General features: G+C 39.9%; 1 protein-coding gene across 3 annotated transcripts in view; it reads right to left on the minus strand.

Annotated features, from left to right (window-relative positions):
- LOC144599661 (paired box protein Pax-3-like) overlaps nucleotides 1-26,736 on the minus strand; it is a 103,509-nt gene extending 76,773 nt beyond the window's left edge. Inside the window, exons 1-4 of one of the 3 annotated variants that reach the window (XM_078410827.1) lie at nucleotides 26,479-26,736; nucleotides 25,323-25,555; nucleotides 23,504-23,633; nucleotides 22,835-22,969 (exon numbers count right to left, since the gene is read on the minus strand). In XM_078410827.1, coding sequence (XP_078266953.1) covers nucleotides 22,835-22,969; nucleotides 23,504-23,633; nucleotides 25,323-25,555; nucleotides 26,479-26,566 — 586 coding nt within the window. In that variant the 5' untranslated portion in view covers nucleotides 26,567-26,736. Of the gene's footprint in view, nucleotides 1-22,834; nucleotides 22,970-23,503; nucleotides 23,634-25,322; nucleotides 25,556-26,073; nucleotides 26,122-26,186; nucleotides 26,418-26,478 lie in introns of those variants that run through there. The other 2 variants (XM_078410829.1, XM_078410830.1) reach the window with 2 other exon arrangements.
- Nucleotides 26,737-27,008: the final 272 nt, after the last annotated feature.

A 27,008-nucleotide genomic window follows, 5' to 3' on the forward strand; every position in this document is an offset into this window, starting at 1 on the left:
TACTGTTTATTTTTTGGGGGGGTGAAAAAAAAGCAAGCATTGAAGGAAGCATGATTGCAAATGCATATGATCGCAGCAACAATCGACAGTCACATGTGGAGACTGGACACATGTTTCACTCTGGTGTGAAACCAGGAACAAATTTCCAATTGGCACCACCCCAGGAAAGTTTGTTTATGTCATGCCAGAGAGCAGGACAATTAGGAAAAAGCCATGTTGAAAAGCATAAAATGGACATTTTTATGGCCTCCAGGGGCCCTATGAAAGTTGAATTTTAATTACGTATAACATGCAAAACTGATAGTTCTAAAGACACCCGTTTCACTCTGATGCCAATCCCACCCTTTTCCCCCCCTTGTTCTTTGATTTTGTATTCTGATGTGGATTAATGAACCGTGAAAACATTTACTTTTTAAACATAGGAACGCTGAATATTTCTCTTGCTGGGGAAACTGCAAATTTACCATGAAAGTTCTATATGCAAGCCCCTGGTGTTAACATCAAAAAACAGCCTCCCCACAGTTTGTGCCCCATAACTATGGAAATAATTGTGCTGTTATTCACACTCGTTTCCTCGCATAAATCTGGTTATTGAACGTTATAAGCGTTGATTGTAATTACAGAAATCTCGCTGTGTACATTTCGGGGATTATACTTTTCACTGCCAGTCAAAAGTAAATGATCAGTTAATTGAAACTCAAACTGGGCAACACGGGTAGAAATTGACCTTATGATAAACTTTGACCTGGCTGAATGTTCCAAGCATGCCTTCAAAAGTTGTGCTGATAGATTTCCTGCCATCAATGTGGATGAACAACTGGCTACTGGTTGTGCTCCAAATTAAAACCCAGGAATATTTCACTCTTGATTTCGATATTATTACGTTTTTCCATCTCTTTTGCAGGGTTTCAGGTAAGGAACACTATAAGCCTCGCTGTTAATGCACATCAGAGTCTGATGCTAAAGGCCAATGATTTGAATACCTCGTTAACATTCAATACTTTTAATAATAGTTTTAGTTGGCAAGAGGTGTTGCAAATGAATCTATGCAGCTTTAATGTGCACGAATCCTCATATTGTCTTCCTTTTACCTCCTGTTTTTTGTTTCATTTTTACATTTGTTTACTTGAAAGCAAAATATAAAGAGGGGCACATTGCACCCCTTGATCCAATTTCTTCACCTTTGTCTTCAGGGTGATTAATTGATGGGCCTCTAAATTTTCATTCTCATACTCGAGGATCCGCTCGAGGAGTTTTTTTAAATCAGACGTGTACTTATCGGCTGATATTTTCTCGTGGAGGACCTGCTTCTAAGTTACTTGCAAAGGTGAACGGGCTAACGTAACTGTGTCACATGACCACAAGAGGGCAATGGTCACGAACGTCTTTTCAGTGACTTAGTCAGTGCTTCGTTTCTCGTAGACTTGGAACAGGTCAACAATTGGCAGCTATAAACAAAGAGTTCATTCAGATTTTTTGGATTCACAGTTTATGTTAAAGCACTCCTACAACCCTACATAGTTAATCCAATATCCATATCTCAGTGATGCAGCTGAGTATACGGCACAATTGCTGGAATTCTTTGCACAACAAGCTGACGTGGGAATTATCGGACACCTCAATCGCCAAGCAATATCCTGGATCTGATCAATACTGTTCCGCTGTCACACTGCACCTTTATCTGAATGATCACCATATAAAACAAAATTGAAAAGTGGGTGTTTGACCAAAAATAAGACATAGCTTTTTTCCTGGGAGTCAATGCAATGTGACTTTTTTTTTGAGGAATACACATGTAATATTGGATCAAATAGTTGAGATGTAAGTGAAATTAAGGAGAAAATTGATGTTTAACATCATTAATTAACAATAATTACAAAGATTTATCAACTTTTGGTTACCTCCTTGAAATAATCACTGATACACCCACACTGATGTCATCTGCAAAGCCACTATAGTTTTATTTCTAATACGGCGAAATACTATAAATATCTTTTGTTTTATTTAACTTGCTGGACAGTTCAGCTCAGAACACATTATCTTGCAGTGTGGATAAACTTCATTCCATTTATCCAACTAATTTTTTTACTGGGAATGAGTTGTTTATGTTTTTCTTCATCTAACACAAACTGATAATCCAAATCAGAACAATCCATATACTTCAATATTAATCTGGTGAAAAACAATTCTGTCTCTAGTACCGATACAATTGATGTTATGTCCCATAACATCAAGAAATCCAAACCTGGACTTTATTTTCCCAGGTCATGAATTCTAGTTCATGGTACAAATATTCCAGTTATTATCCTTGAACTGTTCAAACTGTATATTTGTTTTTAAGGGAAATGGTGTGATGCACTGATCCCTTTGTTTATTTTGTCCTTCCTTGAGCACCATCATAAGATTAATTCCAATATCTTGAAGGATTATTCCTGAATGTCAGTGGAAGGATTAACTTACCAAACCGTAATAATATGATTAAATGGCCACATGGCTGTATTCCTAATCGGAGCAAGCTCTTGCAAAGATACAGTAAGATTTCCGTGCATATACGTTACACATTTACATGTCGGCACATAGATGTAATTTTATTGTGTGGTTACCAAGGAAACTGCAATGGCAGGCTGGAGCCAAGGCAGTCCTTTGCACTGTGTTTTACTCCAAACAAATAATGCTGCTGGGAAGATGCTATGAAGCCACTAAACCTGACAGAGCTGGCGTAGTTACATTAGTAAAACTCAAAATTACCAGCTACACAAAAAAAAAAGAACCCCAAGTGACTTTCAAGCTTTTGAATAACTTCAGTTTAAAATTTACGAAAATGGGTGTTAGTGTGTTGGGTGTTAAAGTTACATTCCTTAAAGTTGGCCATTTCTTTTGCTGATTTGCTTAAACATCGAAAGCTGGTGAATGTGAAAAATTTACTAGATATGGGGGAATAAAATCTCTATATATCGGTACTAAGATATGGAAAGCTAGCTGAATATTATCTTTGTAATTAATTAACAAACTCAGCAATCTGGAATAAACACATTATCATCACAGATGCTGAGTTTACCAAGCTAATTGGATAAAACAGTAGGCTCCAGTCTATTGCTTTCCAAGATTAGTGATTGACATGCTTCTGTCTGGCTTGTCTATTAACTGTGATCATATTGTTGCTATTTGGAGTTTTGCTTGGCTAATACTTCTAACAAATAGAGTGCTTCTTTAGCCTTCTCTCCTTGACCTTCTCTTGTCCATTTTCTTTTAGTCAATTCAAACTGCCTTATGAAGGATTTGGTCACAGTAGAGTGAGTCCCAATTCAGTGCATATAGTTAACAGAGTGCAGCCAAATTAGCTCTTAGTCAACTCTCCGCAACACCAATTCAGCAACTCCCAACACTTAGTGCAATTGAGCCCAATCGATCAATTTGGTGCAATAAATTGCAAAATAATAATAAACCCACATCAGAACTTGCAGCCAAAATGAGTGGAAACATTAAAATAAACTTTAGGTGCAATGGACTCCAGGCAGCCCTGCAAGTGCTCAATGCCATATAATGCAATTAACAAACACAGAATCAGCTGCGCTACATTAACCACAAGCTGAAACAAAACTCTCTGAACTGGATGTACCCTTCTGAAGGGCGACTGAATGAATATAGTCCATTGGAGCCTCAGGTTCATCCTATTGCCTGCCCTGAATACCTCACTTCAAAGACAAGCCACATTCATTAATTGGCCTTTGAATTAATATCAAAGGGTCACAATGCGAGTGCCAAAAGAGAAAGAAGCTTTAATGAAGCATAGAACTGCCATTCATTTGCAGATAAGCATGTTTTTATGCTTGGATGGTCACCACGCTGAAGGCCTCAGGAAGGGGGAGGCAGAAAGAGTTGAAGAAGCTTTGCTCTAATGGTGATTTGTACTGTAAACAAACAAGAGAAAACCAACAAATATACTACAAAATAGTGGTAGTCAGTTCAAACCACAATGACACAACAACTTTCTACTACTATGAACTGCAGCAAAACAAAAGAATAGCTTAAGTCAGTCCTTCCTCTGTACATTATCTTATTTTAATTAATATGTTATTCGGACAAACATTATACTTCAGTCCAACTTTAAAAGTCTTTGTAATCAGTGTCCTTGATATAAACCAAACTCATTCAATGTCACTGCTCATTTGAATGAAATAGTAACGTTGCATTTTAAATTACTAGATTCCTCTTGCAACTTCAAACACATTTGGGTTTAAACTTTATTTGCTTTATTTCTTTTAGTTTTATGCGTTCTTTGTTCTTTAGGTTTTTTTTGGATTTTTTTTCTCCTTAATATTAACTCAAAACTTGGTATGAAGTTGTTCTGAATCAGCTTATAATGTCATTTCTTATGACTAATATTACTTTTCAGTTCTCTTGTCCATTATATGTATTTTGACATGGAAACAATAATAAGTATGTTACCCCAGTCCAGCACCAAAGGATTTTTCATGCAATCTGTGTTATACCATCAGTAAAATACAGCCTTACATTTTATATATCTGATAAGTTAAAGCTGCTGTGTGTATTGTGTGCTTATTGATCCTTTTTTTTCGTTAAAAGTCTTGGAAAAACTATCGCCAAAATAGTTTCAAATACCACTTTTTCTTTCAGTCTGTCAACAACAGACACTGGGGAAGCACTTGCTGAAATATTGATGGCAAGTTATTCGCTTTATTTACACAAAGTTCTTCTCAGTTTCTTTGATAAAAACAGTTAAATCTTTTTACCCTTTCATGTTTTGTCAGAACTTGATTCCTTTAGTCCTCTGGCTATTTGCCTAGCTGCGAACAATGATGCGGGAAGAATAGAAGCAGATTGTCGGAATGGTCTTCAGTGAAACTAATTATGACACGTTGACTACACTCACCATGACATATTTCAGAGATCCAAGCTTATTCAATTACCCTTTCCAGATTTCCCCTTTGAGAAATATTTTATCCTTTTCAATGTTTGTATTTCTGAAGTGCATTTATGTCCAATCTGTAAGCACAATCCCCTGATCTGTGAGCGATGCTATTGTAAACCATCATTGTACCCATTTCCAAATTAAGTAAACACCAGTGGGATATTGAAGACATAATTTTGTTTGAAAGGCTTAGTAGCAAAGAAAAAGATTTTTTTCACTCTCTCTCTCTCTCTCTCTCTCTCGCTCTCTCCTTGTATTTTTATAGCCACTGTGATATTTTGTAGTCCCCCTCCTTAAGATGTGGTTCAAAAACAAGGGCCATGAGTCTCTGGCTGTTTTTTTCCTCTCGGAGTTCTCTTCTTGTTGGAATAAAACACATTTCATTTCATGTTGCTAATCACAACAGGCATTGACAGTTTGGTGAACACTGGACTTGTAATGCCTGATGATCCTGGTGTGGACTTTGCAGATGCCAACTCGTGGCAGCTGCTCAGCGAGCGTATATTAGAAAAGGGCCAGTGAAAGAAAACAAAAATATCTTAGTTACATACATCCTGAGAATATGAGCGCTTAATAACATAGGAAGCAAATTGAGACACTCTTCTGATTTACGTGCGCAATCTGAACGCTGCTTAAAAATTCTATACGGCGTTATCATTTTAAATGAATAGGACACTTTGTAGGAATTCTTTTATTTTAATATATTTCTTCTTTTAAGTCCGGTTGTATTCTGCAATGCCACCGGACTCAGAGGATCAATCTACCTTGTTCCAGGGTCTCCTCCAGCTGAACTGAACCCGTTCGTAAGAAATGCACAAAGCTTGATTTCGATAGACTGTCCTGATTATCTCCACTGCTTTGTGAGACTCCGTCCCCACACCCACTAACCACCACTCCACGCTCTCCAACAACTGCACAGCCATTCTCACCACCTCCACTACTGCCAGGGACTCAGTGTCATGGAAAGTTACAGCATGCAAAGAAGGTGGACTCTCTAACCTTCTTCCTAGCTCTTGGAATTGTCGTTTATTCATGTATGAAATTTCGAAAATCCATCCCAACGTTTCGTATATCCTAAGTCCTTTCTGCACACATATATGTCTCAGGACTTAAGAAATGTGTCTCATGAAGGAAGCACGACAGAGGAAATTTCTGAGCTTGAGAAAACTGCCACTGAAAACATTAACAACATACCTTTCCGGTTTTCAGAATGGAGCATTGCAGCAAACCACAAATGCTATCCTGAAACAAGAAACCTGCCATCAAAATAGGCGATGTTTCATGTCGGGACTCTTCCCACCCGAAACATTGCCTATCCATGTTCGCCACAGATGCTGCCTGACCTGCTGAATTATCCCAGAACTTTGTGTCTTTATTGTAAACCAGCATCTGCAGTACCTTGTGTCTACTATCAAATTATAATTTTCATTACAACTTTTGAGTCACTTAAATTTGTTTTAATTTCAATAATGAGAAAGTACGGTGGGGCCTATCGTTATAAATGACTTCTGATAAATTAAAGTACATGGGAGCTGGGAATCAGCATTTCATGAATCAACATTGGTCTGTTTGGGAGTTTGGTCTTTCAACCAATTGTACCCCATTCCCATCAATGTACTCTTGAGCTCAGCTTAGCCCCACCCTAGTCGTCCTGTTGGTTTCACTGTTCATATTCCTTCATTATCACTTCCTCCACAGCCAACAATGAACCATTGTGGGCTCCTTGGCCATTGATGACGGCTCTGATTTGCCTGTCCTGTTACATGCCTCTAGTTTCCCTCTCCCCTGACTCTCAGTCCGAAGAAGGGTCTTGACCCGAAACGTCACCTGTTCCTTTTCTCCAGAGATGCTGCTTGACCCGCTGAGTTACTCTGGCATCTTGTGTCAACCTAGACAATGTGCCTTTTTTGATAAGGGGAGCCAATCTCAAGACCACTCTAATATATATCCCTGAAGTGATTAAATAGAGGCACTAGCCTAACAGACATGTGCCTTCTCAACAGCTCATCAAATTGTTCTTGAGTGATTTGGAGAGGAATTTAAAGAGAAAGTTTTAATAAGCTCACTAATAGTGGATAAAACAAATTTAAAATAAACTCTCGATGGCAAATAGGAGAAAATCAATAAGGTTGTATTGAATTCCTTTAGGTTTAACTATCCTAAAATAGTAGTTATTTCCAACTAGGTTAAAACCTTTCGTAAAATAACAGCTACAAGAGTTTCATATGAACGTACGAACTGTGCATTGATATTCGGGCAATTTAATTGCAAGAACGTAAATGTGCTGGTGCAGGCAAATCCAAGCCATTCATGTTTTTATGTTCAACTTCTCTTCTCAGCTTTTCAGTGGATTTTCCTGCATTAATTTTTTACGTAAAAAATTGTCCTCAAGCAACAAATTGGCCAAAAATGGCGTTCCCCTCTTTCACTGAGAACAATTGATCCCATTTACTACTTTGAATTTTCCTGGGAGTAGCCAGGTTTCCAGCTGAGGCTTAACTTTACTGTCTCCATCAGGCAGACACTTTGTTCACTTGGTGTTTGTATGAAGCACCTACGGCCCACAACATTCATCCAGCTCATTCTACAATAGCACCCATTGTTACACCATTCGAGAACCTCTGTCTTCAGCAGTTATATACTTAGGATCTTTAGTTTAGAGATACAGCGCGGAAACAGGCCCTTCAGCCCACCGGGTCCGCGCCGACCAGCGATCCCCGCACACTAACATTATCCTATACCCACTAGGGACAATGTTTACATGTACCAAGCAAATTAACCTACAAAACCTGTATGTCTTTGGAGTGTGGGAGGAAACCGAAGATCTCGGTGAAAACCCACGCAGGTCATGGGGAGAATGTACAAACAGACAGCACCCATAGTCGGGATGGAACCTGGATCTCTGGCACTGCATTCGCTGTAAGGCAGCAACTCTACCGCTGCGCCACCGTGCCGTTGTGTAGAATGATCATTGTATAGAAGGATCTGCAAACCATTCTCCAGTGCCTCCATCTCCAAAATACAGAATGAGTCAATATGACGCAGGTTATTATCACACAATCAATCAAAGCATATAAATCACTGAATATCAAATGCAATGTAGGAAGGAACTGCAGATGCTGGTTTACACCAAAGATAGACACATAAAGCTGGAGTAACCCAGCAGTCAGGCAACATCTCAGGAGAAAGGGAATAGGTGATATTTCGGGTTGAGACCCTTCTTCAGACCCTTTGCTCTGACTCTCAGATATCGACCCGAAACGTCACCTATTACTTTTCTCCAGAGATGCTGCCTGACCCGCTGAGTTACTCCAGCTTTTTGTGTCTATCTTCGACTATCAAATACATCTCTCTTTCAAAATGTGGGATCTTGCTCCAAAATGTGACTCTTCTACATAAAATTTGGACTGCTTTATCAGAACAGACACACCATATGATTGGACTGGGCTACGTTATATATCTGCTACAGTTAAGTCCTAAAGTATTCCATTCAGTTATTATTAATCACACAAATTATAGAAATAAAGGCTGCAGATCAATTATAGATAACTGGGATTATTAGAGATTAATTGTGATGGACATTTAGTTTAGTTTAGTTTAGTTTAGTTTAGAGATACAGCATGGAAACAGGCCCTTTGTCCAACCGAGTCCACACCGACCAATCATCACCTGTACACCAGTTCTATCCTACACACTAAGTACAATTTACAGAGGCCAATTAACCTACAAACCCGCACGTCTTTGGAACACCCTGAGGAAACCCACGCGGTCACAGGGAGAACGTGCAACCTCCGTACACGGCACCCGTAGTCAGAATCAAACCCGGGTCCTTTGCACTGTACAGCAGCAACTTTACTGCTGCGCCACCGTGCCGCACGACATGGTGGGCTGAAGGGCTTGTTTTTATATTGTAAAACTCTATGAATCAACGGTTCCTTCTATAAGAAGCACATTTTAGATTAACTTCGACAAAGAACCTAACTGGAAGCCAGCAATAATGTTGCACCATCCCAATTCATGGCAATGGTTCCTATATTTCTCCTTCAAAAATAAGTGAATGCTTTGCAAGATGATTCATTTGCCATAGCATATACTGTGAGGGATAAATAGTATTCTCATTGTAACAATCTTATTTGGCCTCGGCACTCCTGAACATGTGTTAATACCTGTTCAACTGTCTTTATAAAATATTTTGTTCACAAGATACATTTAACCTGAGATTGACACAAAAAGATGGAGTAACTCAGCAGGTCAGACAGCATCTCTGGAGAAAAGGAATAGGTGATGTTTCAGGTCGAGACACTTTTTTTAACCTACATGTTTAAAATATGGTTTTTTTCCTGAGACTTTGGTGTTGATCCAGAACGATCTGATATAAGACACAAGGAAATATTTATAAAAAATGGAGCAGGATGTATGTAATTCATCATGGATGCCTCCTGAACTGAATGTCAAATCACACTGAGCAGCATGTTACAGTGCATAAGGAATCAAAGAACATTGCTTAACCACAGAGCTCAAAGCTATGCAGTGAATGATGTTTGCTTTGTAAGAAAGGCATCAAATCTAAAGAGTCAGTAAATGGTCAGCCTATGGAAAGTTATATCTACATCTATATCTTCCCTCTAACTTCACAATCAGTAAAAACTAAAGCAGATCTTTTCAAACACCTCATCGACCAACATAGATTTGAAAATCAACCAAATCAAGCAAATTTGAAAATCAATGAAAACCAAAGACAATACATCTAACTCAAACTCAACCCAAGCTATTGAGGTTTCATAAGATGGACGTTGCAGAAATCCTGTAGATTGTGCAACAATAAAATCTATAGTTTATGAGGAAATTTCAAACGTAACATGCACAACTTTTCTCTACCTAATTGGATCACGTGATGCTACAGACAATATTTTGGAGGTTGGGGCATTCGGAAACCTGGCTGGCATTCAAAGACAAGAATCCTGAAGTTCGGAGGGATTGTGGCAAAGTTATTACTTATCAAAAAGGAATCATGTAAGTTATGTTCTATGAGAAAAGGATCGAAGTATACTTTAATTTGTGGCAAAGTTAAACCATTATATAGTTTACTTTGTGATCAAAATTGATTCTTTTCTATATATTGGCTTAATCGGGTGATTATTGGGCCATCTTGACCTGAATTTACAGAACAATTGACAATGACTTAACCGAATAAAGTAAAATAGAATTAAAGAGAATAACAGTGAAAAATCCTAAAGAACTCATTTGCTATAGTGTGAAGTTATTCTCAATAGGGCACAACAATCTCCCTTTAGGTTAAATTGATAATTTATCCCAAACATACATCTAACTTGTTATTAGTGTACAGTGTACTTAAGAACATTGATCTTTAGTTCCCTATACTCTCTTACCATATCATTTTACAAGGGGAATGATGAGAATAATTAAAGCTGAAAAGGCTCCTTGCTCCATTATAATTATTTTCTGGATTTTTTTTCTTGGTTCAAAGACACTTCAGGAATGGTTTAAATGCATGGCCGTGAAAGGCTTCTTAGCAATTTCCCAAATCTGGTGTTGATTTTAGGTAGAAGGTTTGAAGAAAAGGACAGATAAAGAAAGTGCCTTGCAGATGGGATTTATACAATTTAGACCACAAACAATTTCGATCACAATTATTTTGGTGGGAACTAGTACTGATGAGATGTTTACTTTAATACACTTTTTTTATGCTTTCCCAAAATTAAATTAACCAAGGTTGTATAAAATATTACATTAAACTTCTGCATGATTGTTCAGATACAAATTAATAGTGCCGTTACCTAATATTCAATTGAAAAGATTCATTCGAAATGATACTATAGGATTGTCACGCGGTATATTTAGTTTTAACATTTGTACTCAACTATTTAATTAGTGCTTTTCCATTGGTGCTTTTTGCATATCTTCCAGTCATTTCTCCTAAGTACCATCTATCTCTCCTGTTCCCCTTTCCCCTGAGTCTCAGTTTGAAGAAGGCTCTCGACCCAAAACGTCAACTTATTCTTTTTCTCATGGGATGCTGCCTGACCTGCTGAGTTGCTCCAGCCTTTTGTGTCTGTCTTCAGTTTTAAACCAGCATCTGCAGTTCCTCCCTACATATTTCATTAGTGTGTTCAGAGACCTAATTAAGTTAATGATTAAATTGAAAAGACCTATGTTAATCAAGTTTCCCATTTACAATATCCTACATTAGATACAATAAAGATGCCCTCTCTTTAATTGGTGTAAGCCAAAAACAGAGAGCTTTGATCCCTGTTGTTAAAAGGCAATAACAATGGATGTTCAGCAACAAGGGGGCGAGCTGCTAGGCTCTCTTCACACAACAATAGCATCAGCATCAACAAACAAGCACTTGATCAATATTTGGCCAAGGCAACTGAAAAGTTCCTTTACAGATTTTAATTCCAGGTTGTAAAACAGCTGTAAGGCAAAAAGGGGACATAAAACTCCAGTGAATTCACTTGGGAAAAACCTTTCCTGTCTGCTTAGCATGTTGTAATGGCATGACCACAATCATCATCGGCAGACTCCACACTACAGGTTTTCTCTGGGGATACAAACAGTGGCCAAACTTAAGTATTTTAATTCAGCTTGTTGCAATTCATACAGATTTCAAAAATATGGTATTGTTTGACAACGGAGTCAGTGCTATTTTGTGAACTGACTTGATCAAAATCATACCATGTGTTCCAGGGATACTGAACACAGAGACAAGACTTTCATGTCATAATTGGTTGCTGGGTTATTTATGTACTAAAGAGTTGCTTCAGGTGAACCCTTAGCTTGCATTATAATTCACTACTTCAACTCAAGTGAACTTATATTTGGGTAAACTAAACCAAACAAAATTAATGTTCACATGCAATAGCTAAATCTCATCATTTTGCAATACAGGATAACTTCTGGTATTAATTTGATACCCACGTTACCAGCCAAAACATATTGTAAAAGAGAGAAATTTATATTTTAGAATCAAGTTTCATTCCTAATCAAAGCATGTCAGCTTTATTTTCATTAATCGCATTAAAATTGGCATAATATGGAGCACAATTGCTCTTAAATGATTTGATTTACTTCACAGTGTGGAATTATCAGATCTATACAAAACAAAATTTTCTTAGAGTTATGTGTGCATCTGTTCTATTTTCTTTGGAATCGTTCCCAGCGAGATTGATTAGTTTCGATCATGCAGAGTTAAAAACCAGGGAGTTGACTATGGCCAGAGTTTTATCAATCAATAATGCGATATTTAATGGCCTGAACTTTTTTTTAAATCTGCCTCTTTAAAAAAGTTACAACACACTGAAGGATACATCTAGTAAAATCATTTCTGTAACATTTTAATTCCATACTATGTATTTTTATATCCTATTTTTCCTCAAAGTTTGTTTTTATTTCATTCTGTTTCTCATTATAGAACAGCATTTGGTGAGGTGGTTGCTGGGGGTAAATTGGATCAAGTGTTCCAGATACGAGGCCAAACTCTCCAATAATCCCTATGTTATAGTCAATTTTGTTGCACTTAATGTTTTCAAAATTCAAAGTATACTTTGCATCTTCTTTGTATGAGAAAGTAATATGCACCAGGTAAATCTTATATGCACTAAATTATCCATGAGTAAATACTAGAAAAAAAGTAATCAAAAGAAATGAACAATTTATTGTGAAATGGATAAACCTTATGTTTTAAACTTCTTATCGACAATAAATAAAACAAAGAACAGACTATAAAAGTGTGTGTCGGAAGGATCTGCAGATGCTAGTTTACACCAAAGATGGACACAATATGCTGGGCTGACTCAGCGGGACAGGCAGCATCTCTGGAGAGAAGGAATGGGTGATGGACCATAAAAGTCACTTTAATTATAAACTTAACATTAAAAAAAATACAAGACCTACAAATAAATTGATTTGAATAATATTGGGTTGTGAACTATTAACTCCGATGTAGAAAGCTTCGCTGATATACTCTAGCAAAGAAACGCTGCTGGCATTACAGAGAGTGATGCCATAACCATGTGGCATTACATTGCAGAGTCTTGTGAGTGATGGGAGCATGAAATCTACCTCTGGAGGGGTGAAATTTCACGCTGGTAATTAGACAGGCCTATGTAACCAATTTCATCACACTACAGAATCCACACCAGGTTCCATCTTTATTTAATGTGAACAATAAAACAATTACCACAGGTCCTGCTTGGGTCCAGTATTTCTCATATCTTCCCATCACATCAGAGCACTTGCTGAATGAGTGGGCAAAATAAAACCGATTCTAATTGTAAAGCCCCGAGGATGGAAGAAGGGATACCTGGATGTGGTTTAAAAAAGGATCTGAAACACCTTAGAATGGATGTACGTTTACACTTAAATATCGTGTGTAGGAAGGAACTGCAGATGCCGGTTTACATCGAACAAAAAGTTGGAGTAACTCCCGCGGGACAGGCAGCATCTCTGGAGAAAAGGAATAGGTGACGTTTCGGATCGAGATCTGAGATCAGAGCAAATGGAAACGAGAGAAATAGATGGTAAATAGAATGAAAGAATGCCATTAAATTAAATATTGTTCCTTTCCTCCTCCCACATCTTGATGCTGTTAGCCTACGTTCACATCCACAACTATGTCCCGTCCACGTGGCTGTTTGTTGTGCCCGGGGTTTAGCAGTTGGTGATCGCAAACCATTCAACTGTGTCCCGCGTTACATGTGCAGCGTTTGACATACACCGACACGCATGTACAACACAAAGTGTGGGGATACCGATCAAGGGTGGAACCGCCAGATAATCATTCTTCTTAATAATCCAGGGGCTAATTAAAATTATCAGACCCCTTCGCCTTGTCCTAACTGATTTTCAGTTAGTACAAGCCATGAAGAAAGGTCTCGACCCGAACTTCTCTCCAGAGATGCTGCCTGTCCCGCTGAGTTACTCCAGCTTTATGTGTCTTTCTTCAGTACAAGCCTATTTGGGACCATTCGGTCTGTGGTTTAGTTACACATTTTCATAGGAATTGGCAGCAAATATTAATAAACTGGGGAGGAAGGAACTGCAGATGCTGGTCTACACCGACGATAGATACAAAATGCTGGAGTAACGCAGCGGGTCAGGCAGCATTTCTGGAGAGAAGGAATGGGTGACGTTTCCTTCCTCAGACTGAATAAACTGGAACGCTAGCTGTGAGTTTTGTAATACAAGTTGCTTTTTTATCCCTTTATACGTGTACATTTTCCATAACCCCGTGTTACAATGTCTTCCTTTTCCCACAGATTTCCAATAATTTCGTTAAAGCTCTTGTGCACAATATCGCTTGGTTCTTCCAGTCTTTCACCGCTACCCAGAACACAAGCCCGCCTTGATCCTTTCTCTCCAGAGATGCTGCCTGACCCGCTGAGTTACTCAAGCGCTTTGTGTCTACCTTCGGTATAAACCAGCATCTGTAGTTCCCTTCCACAACCTTTATGTAACACCTGCCCTATGTCTTGCAGTGTAGGCAATGAACTGCATGCAACTAGCCTGCACGGAGCAAAGAGAAATGACCATTGAATTGGTGTGAAGGGAGTAGAAACTGCAGAGTTACTCCAGCATTTTGTGTCTTTCTTCGGTGTAGACCAGCATCTGCAGTTCCTTCCTACCCAGTTTATTAATATTTGCTGACAATTCATATGAAAATTTGTAACTGCAGATGCTGGTTTAAACCGAAGATAGATACAAAAAGCTGGAGTAACTCAGCGGGACAGGCAGCCTCTGGAGAGAAGGGATGGGTCCGGCTATCGAGCTACTTCCTCAAAGATTCCAACAAGCAATTGGAAGAAACACCGATGAAATACCGCACAAGATCAGACGTTGCCCTTGCAATATTTCCAACCATCCTAAACGGAAAGACGCCGCTCGCAGCAAGGCTGATCTCTCTCGAACCTGCACATGAATTTCGTCTGTAACTATCTCTTGCGAATTCCACCTCCTTTTTTGCATATCTTTCATTCATTTCTTCTATTCACAAAATGCTGGAGTAACTCAGCAGGTCAGGTAGCATCTCGGGAGAGAAGGAATGGGTGACGTTTCGGGTCGAAACGTCACCCATTCCTTCTCTCCCGAGATGCTGCCTGACCTGCTGAGTTACTCCAGCATTTTGTGAATAAATACCTTCGATTTGTACCAGCATCTGCAGTTATTTTCTTATTCATTTGTTCTACATCTCTCTACATCGCTGTCGATATCTCTCGTTTCCCTTTCCCCTGACTCTCGGTCTGAAGAAGGGTCTCGCCCCGAAACGCCACTTATTCCTTTTCTCCAGAGATGCTGCCTGGCCCGCTGAGATACTCCAGTTTTTTTAGGCTATCCCAAATGCAATGAAACTGCCTCGGCAGCATCCTTTAAAACAATCCTGTTAAATGGGCGTCGTGCAGTAAGACCGTGGTATCCAAGACAGTCATTTTGATCTCTGCGAAAAAATCTATAGTTTAATGTTTATGAACTCTGGACTGCATTGTGTTGCACTAAGGAATCTGGGTTTTTGTTTTTGCCTAGGTATTGGGATTAATGTGTAGAAAGGAACGGCAGATGCCGGTTTTCACCGAAGATAGGCACAAAATGCTGGAGTAACTCAGCGGGACAGAATTAACGATTTCAGTCTGAATTCAGTCTGAAGAAGGGTCTCGACCCGAAATGTCACCCATTCCTTCTCTCCCGAGATGCTGCCTGACCTGCTGAGTTACTCCAGCATTTTGTGAATATAACGATTAATGTGTTGGGTTTTATTTTTGTTTATTATATATCATGCATGTGCATTGTGTTTTCAGGCCAAGTAGGAATTTCGTTGTTCTGTTGAACGCACATATACTCAGCGCCGAAGATGGACACACAATGCTTGAGTAACTCAGCGGGACAGGCAGCACCTCTGGATAGAAGGAATGGGTGACGTTTCGGGTCGAGACCCTTCTTGTCCTCCAGCAGTTTGTGTCTATCTTCGGTGTAAAGCAGCATCTGCAGTTCCTTCCCACACATTGACAATTAAACACTTTGGACTACAAACTAAGTTTCAGACAACACCGCCGCAGCTACTGCAGAAAGTGGGGAACCAATGATGGCACACGACTAAGTGAAACCGTGCCGGGTCTATTGTATGTTTTTGTAATTGTTATCTTACCGACACAGATATAATTCGTTTATTTTATTTGTGTGGGTAACTGATAATGGTGATTAGCTGGAAGGAAAACTGCCCGAGGACTCGTGGAAAAAGCTTGTCGTGTATATATGTCCCTGTCCACGAAAAATATGCTAATTTGGCATAAATGTATTTGTTTTTAACGAATAAAAAAGGTGGAATCAAGTTACACCTAAGAGATGTATCGATAAGGTGGTTCATTTCACTGCCTTCTATCCCTTCTATCGACATTGTTTCCTCAAAGCTGTTGTGGAGCGAAATCTAACGTCGGCCCGTGCACTTGTGCCTGTCCTAAGGGAGGTATAAAGCGAGAATATTGTGTGTCTTCTTGGGCTGATAATCACCCCGCTCCTGTTCAACACAAGCAGGACACACCAGTACAAACCACTCATCGTCAATGTCCTATCTTGGAACTCCCAGCACATCGTCACAGCCTTTGTAAGCGGAGAAAGACGCCTTATCTTTATAGCATCGTGTTTTCAATCTAGTTTGACTTTCCCCCTCGTTCACCCACCCTCACAGTCCCCGGCTCTGCCCCTCCGCCGCACTTTCAAGTGAATGAGCACACAACTGTTTGGTTTGTAATCTTACATCTAAATATTAAGATAGGCTCCGAGAGTCGCGTGTCCGATGTGCAGTTATCACTTGTCTGGGGATTCGTATTACTACATGAAGCAACAAAAAAAATGCTTGGGCCCCGTTCAAAACTTCCCACATTCCGCAAAACTTATATCATCTCGCAGCTTTACTTGAAAGTTGCAAAACAGCGGTCGCTGCCAGAGAGAAAACAGGGGACAGAAATTTCACGAATTTGTGCCCCAGGCGAATTGGGGGCGGGTCGGGGAGAGATGAAAGTCAGAAGAAATAAAAGGCTCGATTTAATCAGCTTTAAGAGGCTTCGGTCCGGGTTCTGATTGAATTTTGGACCCGCGCATGATTGCAGTAAATCGTGCTTGATCACGCCTGAAGCTGCGCTAAAACACTGTCCCATTCAATCAACAGCCGGCGACCTCAGTCACTTAAATACACTTCTAAATCATTAAGTATAACTCCGGCTGAAACATTTATAGCGACCCGTTTATATTTTAAACTAAATGGGGTAACAGAGTGAATTAAACCACGCAAGTTAGGGTTCTACACTAATAGTTCTTAATTACTCGACATTGCAAATATTAAAAAACCTTCAACTGTGCATTATTTATTAATCTGGCTTTGAATAAAAACTGTCCCGTTCAAAGAATTGAAAAGTTAGCCTAAAGTTACTAAAGGTACTACAAAAAGCCCCTTAAGCACCAGCAAGTTGTTTTTTTTAAATGTAAAACATTTATTTTTAGGTCATTTTAGTAAATTGCATTGATCTATGATTCTGATCTTGTGAGTTTGTCAGCTGTGCTTGTGCAAGATGTCGCTATTAATGTGCAAACAGAGAGGCCTCCCCAAACTACTTGCAAGTTGCAAGCATGGTCGGATACCCCCGTATCACCGTGTGTAGCTATGTCATGTTGCCAAGGTTGTAGCGAAAAATCTCCAGCGGCTTGTACCATTTGTTTACCTGTGAACCTAGGTTAATTACAAACTAAATTGTTTACTGAAAAGATTAGAATGTATAACCCCCTTTCTACTAACTTATGCCCCCCCGCTTTAAGCTAACGGTGCCAGAATTGACGAGACGCTCCTGGAATGAATACGCGAGTCCTTTTTTTTTTTACAAGTCTTGAGCCGCAATCTTTTGCAAAATTAATTTGCAAAGGGGCTGATCTTTAATCTATTAACTACGAGGAAATCTCCGGCATTCTTTGCAGTTTTCTCCCCCCCCCCCCCCCCCCCCCCCCCTCTCCTACCAATCTGAAGCGAGCCCGCTAAATCAAAGACTCTGCTCGGTCGCATAGTACTTTGTTTTTGAATGACACTTGGCATCTTGCGCGTCGAAAAAGATGGTAAAAGGAACATTTTGTCGGTGAAAATGGGTAGCTTTCCACGGTGGAAGCAGTCCATAAAACTCCGAGGACTAGCTGCTAGTGGCGGTCACTGAATAATTCATCCCTCATTGCAAACCCATAATGTCTCTTCTCAGCCTTTTGTTTGGACGGTTTCTGTTCTTTTTTTTCTCTGAATTACAAAAAGGTTGCCTGCTTTTGTTGCCACCAAGCTGTCACTGGCACCGGCTTTGTCCCTCCAAACCTAAAGTGTAACTTTCAATGGACTCACGCTTCTTTGTTTCCCAAGTTCATCTCCAAGTGTGGATTGTGTATTCAAGGACCTCTTTGTATAGCTGGAAAAGTTGTACAAATGTTTGACCAGCTCATTTGGTCGTTTTTGTCTACTCAAGATCGTATTTGCAGCGAATTTTGTGCAGGTCCATGGACTCCTGCAACAAGCGACACTTTGTGTCAACGCTTGTGCGAGAGGATGATGCTAAAAAGGGAGTTAAATTTATCCACTCTCAACCAAGAGTTCCCCAGCCTCGTTTTATATAGTTTCGATGTTTTGATTAACAAATCGTGTCTTCGCGAAAAGGTACTTTGTTAGCGCGGAGAAAAAGATAATCAAATCGCAACAATGGCCAACAAGTTAAAGCGAGACAACGCCATACCTTTTTTTTCCCCCCCTTGTTATTATAATCCATAATGGAGCTCGTTAAATACACACCCGGGTTAATTCAAATGGTAAATATGGTGTATTAATCAGATCAATAAACACTGCCGACTATAAACGGGCTATCACGGTTCATGAGTCAGATCACAGCTTTGCAGTTCACACCCACAGGGACATTGCGCCAATCTTTCAGACCCACTTTCCTGGTGCGATTTCACAAACAAAATCAGGGAAATTAACATTTCTGAATTGCACACAAATACGACTAAAACGCGTGTGGATAGAGGGGAGCGTGTGTTTCTGAATTAACGATAATATTTTGCAACTGATAACTGTTAACTTATCCAAGCGTGGACCGAAATAGACCTGCGGGATATTTGGGGAAGGTCGAGATTCCGATTTGAATCATGAAACTTGTACTATAAGAAAATAACTGCAGATGCTGGTACAAATCGAAGGTGTTTATTCACAAAATGCTGGAGTAACTCAGCAGGTCAGGCAGCATCTCGGGAGAGAAGGAATGGGTGACGTTTCGGGTCGAGACCCTTCTTCAGACTGATCAGTCTGAAGAAGGGTCTCGACCCGAAACGTCACCCATTCCTGACTGATCAGTCTGAAGAAGAGTCTCGACCCGAAACGTCACCCATTCCTTCTCTCCCGAGATGCTGCCTGACCTGCTGAGTTACTCCAGCATTATGTGAATGAAACTTGTACTGTGGGTTATGTTGCAGCTGTGTTAAACTTTAGCTTGGCCACATTTGAAGTAGTATGTGCAATTCCTCTCGTCGCACGGTATGGAGGCTTTGGGGAGGATGCTGAAGTGGTTCAGGATATCGCCGGGATTGGAAAATATTAGCAATTGGACTAACTTGGGTCGTTTTCTCTGGAGGAGGAACAACCTGATGGAAGTATATAACATTGTAACAGGTATAAATAGGGTAGATAGTTCGAGCTTTGCTCCCTCGGTGGAAAGATGAAACAAATACCAGAGGGCGTGGGTTTAAGGCGCGAGGGACATAGTTTAAAAGAGATAAGCGAAGCAAGTTATTTTTTTACAGAGAGTACTAGGTGCCTGGAACTCCAGTGGAAAGTGGTAAAAGGAAATACCATAGCAACATTTTAGAGGTGTTCAGTTAGACAAGGCACACGAAGGGGCAAAGGGTAGAGGGATATGGACCGCGTGGAGACAGATGGGATTAGTTTAGACGTGCAGCGTTGTTGGTGTGGACATGGTGGGCCGAAGAGCAAATTCCCGGGCTGCAGTGGTCTATGGTCTACATGCATGAACCGGCCTCAATGGTCAGGCCACGTCCGCCCACGGGAGACGCCCCAGCATAGACTGTGCCGAGTTCTGCCACGGCAAGAGTTTACCCGGTGGACAGGGGCAACGATTCAAGGATGTTCCCAGAGCCTCCTTGAAAACGTGCAACTCTCCCGTGGATTCCATGGAATTATTGGCCCGCGGCTGCTCAATGTGGAGGAAGAGGCAGTGGCGATGGTATTGAGAAGCACGGGTCCAAGTAACGCAGAACCCCAGCGTAAAGGGCAGAAGAAAGCACCTATCTTCCTAAATACCCATCACAAAGGGACATGCTAGAAACACACGGCGAGCTACGCTGCACACGTGGAAATAAAACAGAGGTACCGTTGCAGGCGGGTGAGCTTCTGCCTGGAATGTTAACTGCGTTTACGTCCACAGATGCTGCCCGATAGTTTCCAACATGCCCGAATTTTATTTTATGTATCGGAGTCGTTGTTCCCCCAAAAATGCCCACGTTCCCGCCCCACCTGACCCCATCAGCCGACTCCAACCCAACAGAACTGAAGTGGACGCGAATCCTCTAGTCTTGGGGCTGGCGCCGTGCTCCAAGACTCATCCAGCAGATTTTCCATTAACTTTCAAATGATGGGCAGAGTTTGACCAACCTTCAATTATTTGCTTCAGTGATAATTGCTATCTTCAACCAAAGCAATGATGGAAGAGAAATTCTCCACTATTTAAACAAAAATAACGCGTCACTGTGTAAACATATTAGCAAACTTTAAAAGGACTGGACAACTCCATAGTTTCTTTCTGAGAAACAAATCAGGGAATGAAGATTGATTTCTTGTGGCATATCGTTTTGGGGGGAAAAATATCCCGAGTGGCTTATTGGCGTGACAGCAATAAACTGACAGTGCAGTTAGATCCCAAAGAGTTGGACTGACTCACCTCGTCGCTTCCAAGAAAGAAAGCAGTGTGCCGAATATTGGAAATAACGCCTGTTCCTCATTTCTTATGTATTATGTGGTACTATACAGTTATGGTAAAGTGGGTAAAGTTCTGTGTTGGAAGGAACTGCAGATGCTGATTCAAACCGAAGATAGATACAAAAAGCTGCAGTAACTCAGCGGGTCAGACAGCATCTCTGGAGAAAAGGAATAGGTAAAGTTCCATCTTGCAAGGGATATATAGAGAGGAAGTATTGGGTGGATTTCACCTATACTTTCTGAAATTCAATCTTGAATTGACAATTTCTGAGCATTCTCCTGATGGCCGAGTGTGAATGCAAAAATCACCACGACGATTTTTTTCCCCATTTAATTACAACTTGGAATTGACTTGAAATGTTTAGTAAACGACATGTGACGTTTGGTTTTCGTGTTGTTACGCACCCAGACGCACATAGAGTGACATTCGCGGTAATTTTCTCCAGAAAGCTAGATTTTGTTTAAATATCTCGTTTCTCGTTCTTAGTATATAATTTAATGCATGCCAAATATTTCGTCATTAAAGGCAATTCGAATCACATCTGCACCAGATCACTTCCAATTTTCAGATCTCGTTGAAGCGTAATTAACCAATCTTGGCCCAATTTAGATTTGACACCATGTTGAAATTAGTTGGGGTGCACGCTCATATATACATTATATATGATATTCCCCTCATCGGCGTATCATTACATCTCCCGTTCAGCAAAATTCCATCAGCATAGTTGTCTGTTTAAAACAATCGCATCCAAAATAATAACGTCTAATATTAATTAATGTATATTATGTTGCACGTTACGACAATGGTCTGATTTGATTATTTGAAACATTCTTCATCTTCGAAAACTAGCTGAAAGATTACGGAAATGAAGACAGTTTGCAAACTGGAGACATCTTCTAAAACAATGCAGCCACAGTCGTTTGAGGAGTAGATTATAATTTAAAACAATAATATCTGGTCTTTGAAATCGACACTTAAAGTCGCGTTTTAATCCTCGAAATTACAGGAAGTTATTGGTAACATAATTAGATTGAATATACTTTCACCTGCCCCTAACGTACAGTTACGTGTTTGCAAATATTATCCGCAATCTACGCTTGATTTCTGTATCATTTAATTTAACAGGAATTTAGCAACAGTAAAGTGAAGTATCCAACGGGCGTGATCGGTTGATTTTCCTGATGGCGTTGCCACACTCAAAATTGTACTATATGGTACTATCGCTCTGTGATAACCAATAGAAACGGTCTCTACTGATAGTCTGTGCAACAATATTAAGGCTGATCCTCACACAGCATTGCCTGCAAGTCAATGAAATTGCAGTCAGATGGTAAGCGTTGAAAGACATCTGTTTATCTTTGCACACAACGAAGCGGCAAACTATCTATCAACAGGTTTGTGGTGCTGATAAGGATTGTCCTGGTTGCATTTCGATCTTTGATATCGCCGCCCTTTGCTAAACTCCGCTCAATTGTTTTAACACTTTGGCGTAAACTTTGCCACCTGAACAAGCTCAATAAAACTCACAGGGTGAAACAAAAGCAATACTTCCGTCCACTTTCCCTCACTCCGGGAAATACCAGAGACGCAAAACAAAGCTAAGGGCACCTCGGCATTTTCAGCTGGAGGCAACTGTGTGTTCCTGGTCATTTTGATGAAACTACCGAGCGTTGGGCAAATGAACTTTCATTCTGAGTTACAGTCGTGTCTGATTCAAATCTGTACGAACTTGTCTTTCTGTGCAAAATATGTAACTAATGCAAGCTTTCGGATTCTCTAATTAAAATCTATAAAATAATCAAGTAGTGACAGAAATATCAACACATTTTAATCACAAAACTATTTTACAACTGATTGATTAAATTCAACCTCTTACCCTTATCAGCCAAAATCCCGTCAATACTGTGCTTCGTTTTTTTATCGCCATCTTCATAATCTTTCCTTCCACAATCCTCCTCGTCGTCTTCTTTCTTCCCGAATTTGCTCCTCAGGATGCGGCTTATTGAACTCACTTGTTTGAAAGAAATATTTTGAGACGATGAACAAAATGTTTCAAATTCCTGCGCGATGTTCCGTTCGCGTATCAGAAGTCCGGAACACAAATATCAATCATTCATTTATAACTTCGGATCAAGCGGCTACATTTTACTTTTGCGCATTAAAAATAATCAAATGGAAACATTTCTCTTGGGGAACGTTATATTCATGATCAACTCCATCGCGAAAAGCAGGTTCAAATTCCTGCAAGTACTGAATTTCCATACCCGCACTATAATGCACGATCTGTACTCTTAATATTAGCACCGTGAACTGTTCCCTAACACATTTAATAAGAAGAAGTTAAAGGACTGTCGAAGCAGTATTTTCGAATTTGAGGCGCTGAAACGCCACGAGATACTGTTTCCTTTGGTATTAGTTGTGCAGCTGGGCGGTATTTACATTCGCAGCGAATTTCATGTTTAGCCGAAATAAGAGCAGCCGTGAATCCACGTTAATAACAATATTATTTGGATTTTATTTCATTTCGCACAAATATTGTACCAACCTGAGGGAATGGTATTTCGATCACACATGCCGTCTTTCAATAACTTATCCCGGATTTCCCAGCTAAACATTCCAGGATTCTCCTTCTTGTACTCTTCGATCTTTTTTTCCACGTCTGGTATTGCCATTTGCTTCATTGGGAAATGTTACCACAAGAGAGAAGATAAACAAAAAATATTGTTTTTTCTTTCGCCTTGCTACATTGTGACTCACAGCAGATGCATTCCGACTTCTACTCAATTTCTTATTACCCCCGATATAACAATTCCTTACACGAATCGTGGGGGATGGGGGTGGGGGATCTTGTTGAATATATCATTCAAAACAAGATAAAATATAATTTCATAAAGTAAAGTTTAGATTTGGAACTCTGTTTGCGTGTCCGATAACTCTGTCCAAATAAAATATTATATATTACGATGCATAGGCAATATATGATATAATACATAATAATATAAATTATTATTTATATAATAAATATTATATTTATTCAATAACACTTTATCAAGTATTAAATAACACGTTATATAATATGTAAAACTTTATTTGGACATAGTTATCGGAAACGCAAATATAGTTCCAAATCTAAACTTTATTATATGAATTTGGCCTACAGTAAACGAAAATCAAACTGGGCACACAAAAAAGGGTTTTATTGATTGATAACTTCACTGCGAATCGGTACTTGAACTTTGCGGTCACGTTTATTGAAAATGCAGAGTAGCCAGCGTACAATTCCTGTGTTTAATGACCTATATTACGATAATTGCCGGCCATTACAACCCGCGTGTTTAATTATCTGTGTCAAAACCACCGACATTAAAGATTGGATTACGAATCAAGGAATAATGTTTTCTCCATTACAAATATGGCACTTGCCACCCCGAAAATATGCGTTACAGTAAACCGCAGCATCGTCTGAAAAATTACCCTCCCCCATCACATCTTTAGTTTTGCTAAAAACCATCAAAAATTGTTCAACATTTCCTTTAATCTTATGTGTTTTAAAACATAATGGGGGGTAATGGTACACCCCCAAAAACAATTACATTTTTTGTTTCTGATTCTGTACAACGCAAATATTGAAAAGTGTTCAAATGTTTAATATAGATAGAGCATGGAATATGGAAAATGAATCGATCGCTGACATTTTTAATAACCCGCATTTTATCACGTTACCATATTGAAACCTGTATTTGTTTTTGTTATTTGTCCAATTATTAATCTAATGTACAAATATCTTTACTCGTTAGGTTATTATAACTAATGAAATCCAAGGGTTACAAGTAATTCCATTGCTGTTAGAAGTTTTATAATCTTAGCTTTTTGACTGCTGAAAGTTATTAACAATACAACGATTAATCAAATCTATGCAACTTCTAACATATTACCGAAAATACACGGAACTAAAATGCATTATCACAAAACACAAGGTTGGCAAATGATCACGCTGAAAATTTAGTTTTTTTTTTACAAGCGATGGATTAGTAAACGAATCTAAAATTGACTGCAGTGTCTCGATTATGACAGGCGTTGTGCATGTATGTGTTGCCACAGATGGAAGTGGGGCAGATTCTGCAAATGCAGATGTTGATTTACAGTTTGGGGGGCGAAAAAAAAGTGCACGGTATTACAATCCTCAGGTGGTTTTGGTCGATTTCACTGTCTGCTTTTTGAGGAGCCTTTAGAGAGAGGCATGTACGGTTTTGCAGCGCCATCGGTGCACTTTGGAGAGGAACCGTAACAACGCCTTTCGTGACTCAGCGCATCAAGCAAGTTATAATGCAGAATATATATATTTAATGAGTGGTCTCACTTACCCGGGGTTTGCTCCCAGTCGCCCCGGGTCTGATGGATCCTGTCTCCTGGTATCTGCAGAGGATTTTAGAGACACAACCGTGGGAGACCCTCAGCTGCCGGGAGATGACACACGGTCTGATACCGTGATGAGCCATTTCCACTATCTTGTGCCTGATATGATTTGGCAGAGGCCGGCCGTTTATAAAAACTCCTCCGAGCTGGTTGACTCTCCCTTGACCTAAAGGCGTTGACACTATTTGCAGTAAAAATTCGCAGCGTCAATAAACATGTTGCAACTTAACCGATCACACAGACAAGTGGAAATAAACTGTGAATATATTTAATCAAACGCTTAAGACACATCAGTCAACGGAAGTGCTTATATATCGTGCCGAGTCCTTTCGAGAAATTATACTCAAGTAAAACCATTCCTTGTTTCAGAACTAAAATTTAAAAATCTTTTCAGGGGTGTCTATTTCCGATGTTATTTTAACTTGCACAATAAAAGTTAGAAGCAATGGTTCAGATTTATTGCAATAAAGCTTTGCCACTGGAATAGTTAAATCTATGTTTTGTATCAACGGAGAATTTCTCCATTCCCCCGTCCAGGTTGCGAGAAAGTAATATGATTTTTGTGCATTTATATACTCTGATTCCGTAACTTCAGTTTACAGAAAATTATGAATTACATTGATTGCATTACACAGATTACATTGACTTCAAGCTGTAACACTGATAAAACTAACTAAACTTCGTATATTAGAAACCAACCAAAAAGTATATTTGCTGCTGTTAGATATCACAGTTTCTCTCCACCGACACTAACGCGACTCAGTCCGTATCAAACAGCAACGAACTCTTCAACTATCTTGGATTCTACTTACAGGATATACTGAACATGATCGTCGTAGAAGGCGCGTTTATGGGCTGTAAGAAACTTTTTTTTTTAAATAAGCAGGCATATATACTACATGGGCCTGCACGGTCGCGGTCACATAAGAAGCATGACTGGGGAGGGGAGGGGGGGTGGGGGGTGGGGAGTGGGGAAGTGTCATCAAGTATTGCCGTTGCCTCACACAGAAGGTTCCCCGTGGTCCGCGCGTAAACGGCTTCTTTTCTGCTTCATGGTAGGAAGCTAAAGAAGCAGCCCGATCAGTGAAAGCATGTGGGACTCACCTTCCAGTGGGAAGCCGCCGCTGCGAGGGTAATTCTGTCCTGGGGCTGGCCGCATCATTCTTGGGACGGGTCCAGCCAACGTGCTCATTTTTGGACACGTTCAGTCCCAGATTTTCAGTGGGGTTAGCGAAGGTGGAGGAGAGATTATATGTATATATATATGTATATATAATTATATATATATATATATATTTAAATAATGACCACTTTTAGATAAATCCACTCAGGCCAGTCGACTTCAGGGAAGGTGAAACGCAGCTTCGGGTTTTCTTTTTTGTCCCCCACTCCTCCCCCCCCCCCCCCCCCCCCAACCCCCCCTACAGATGTGATATCTCCAGACACTTAACCGGCGATCTCCTGAAAGTTGACTTGAGTTTATGTTGCTGCTGTTGCTGAAGTTTTGTGTTGATGGCGGCGCGGGGGCTGCTCTGTTGCATGTGACAGGTACAACCGTGGTCCAGGCGCTAAGAGTTGTTGTGGTCACAGGCAGAAATCGATGGGACGGTGACCTAGAGAATTTATCATTTCTT

This window comes from Rhinoraja longicauda, chromosome 13 (assembly GCF_053455715.1).
Source record: "Rhinoraja longicauda isolate Sanriku21f chromosome 13, sRhiLon1.1, whole genome shotgun sequence".
Taxonomy (NCBI): Eukaryota; Metazoa; Chordata; class Chondrichthyes; order Rajiformes; family Arhynchobatidae; genus Rhinoraja; species Rhinoraja longicauda.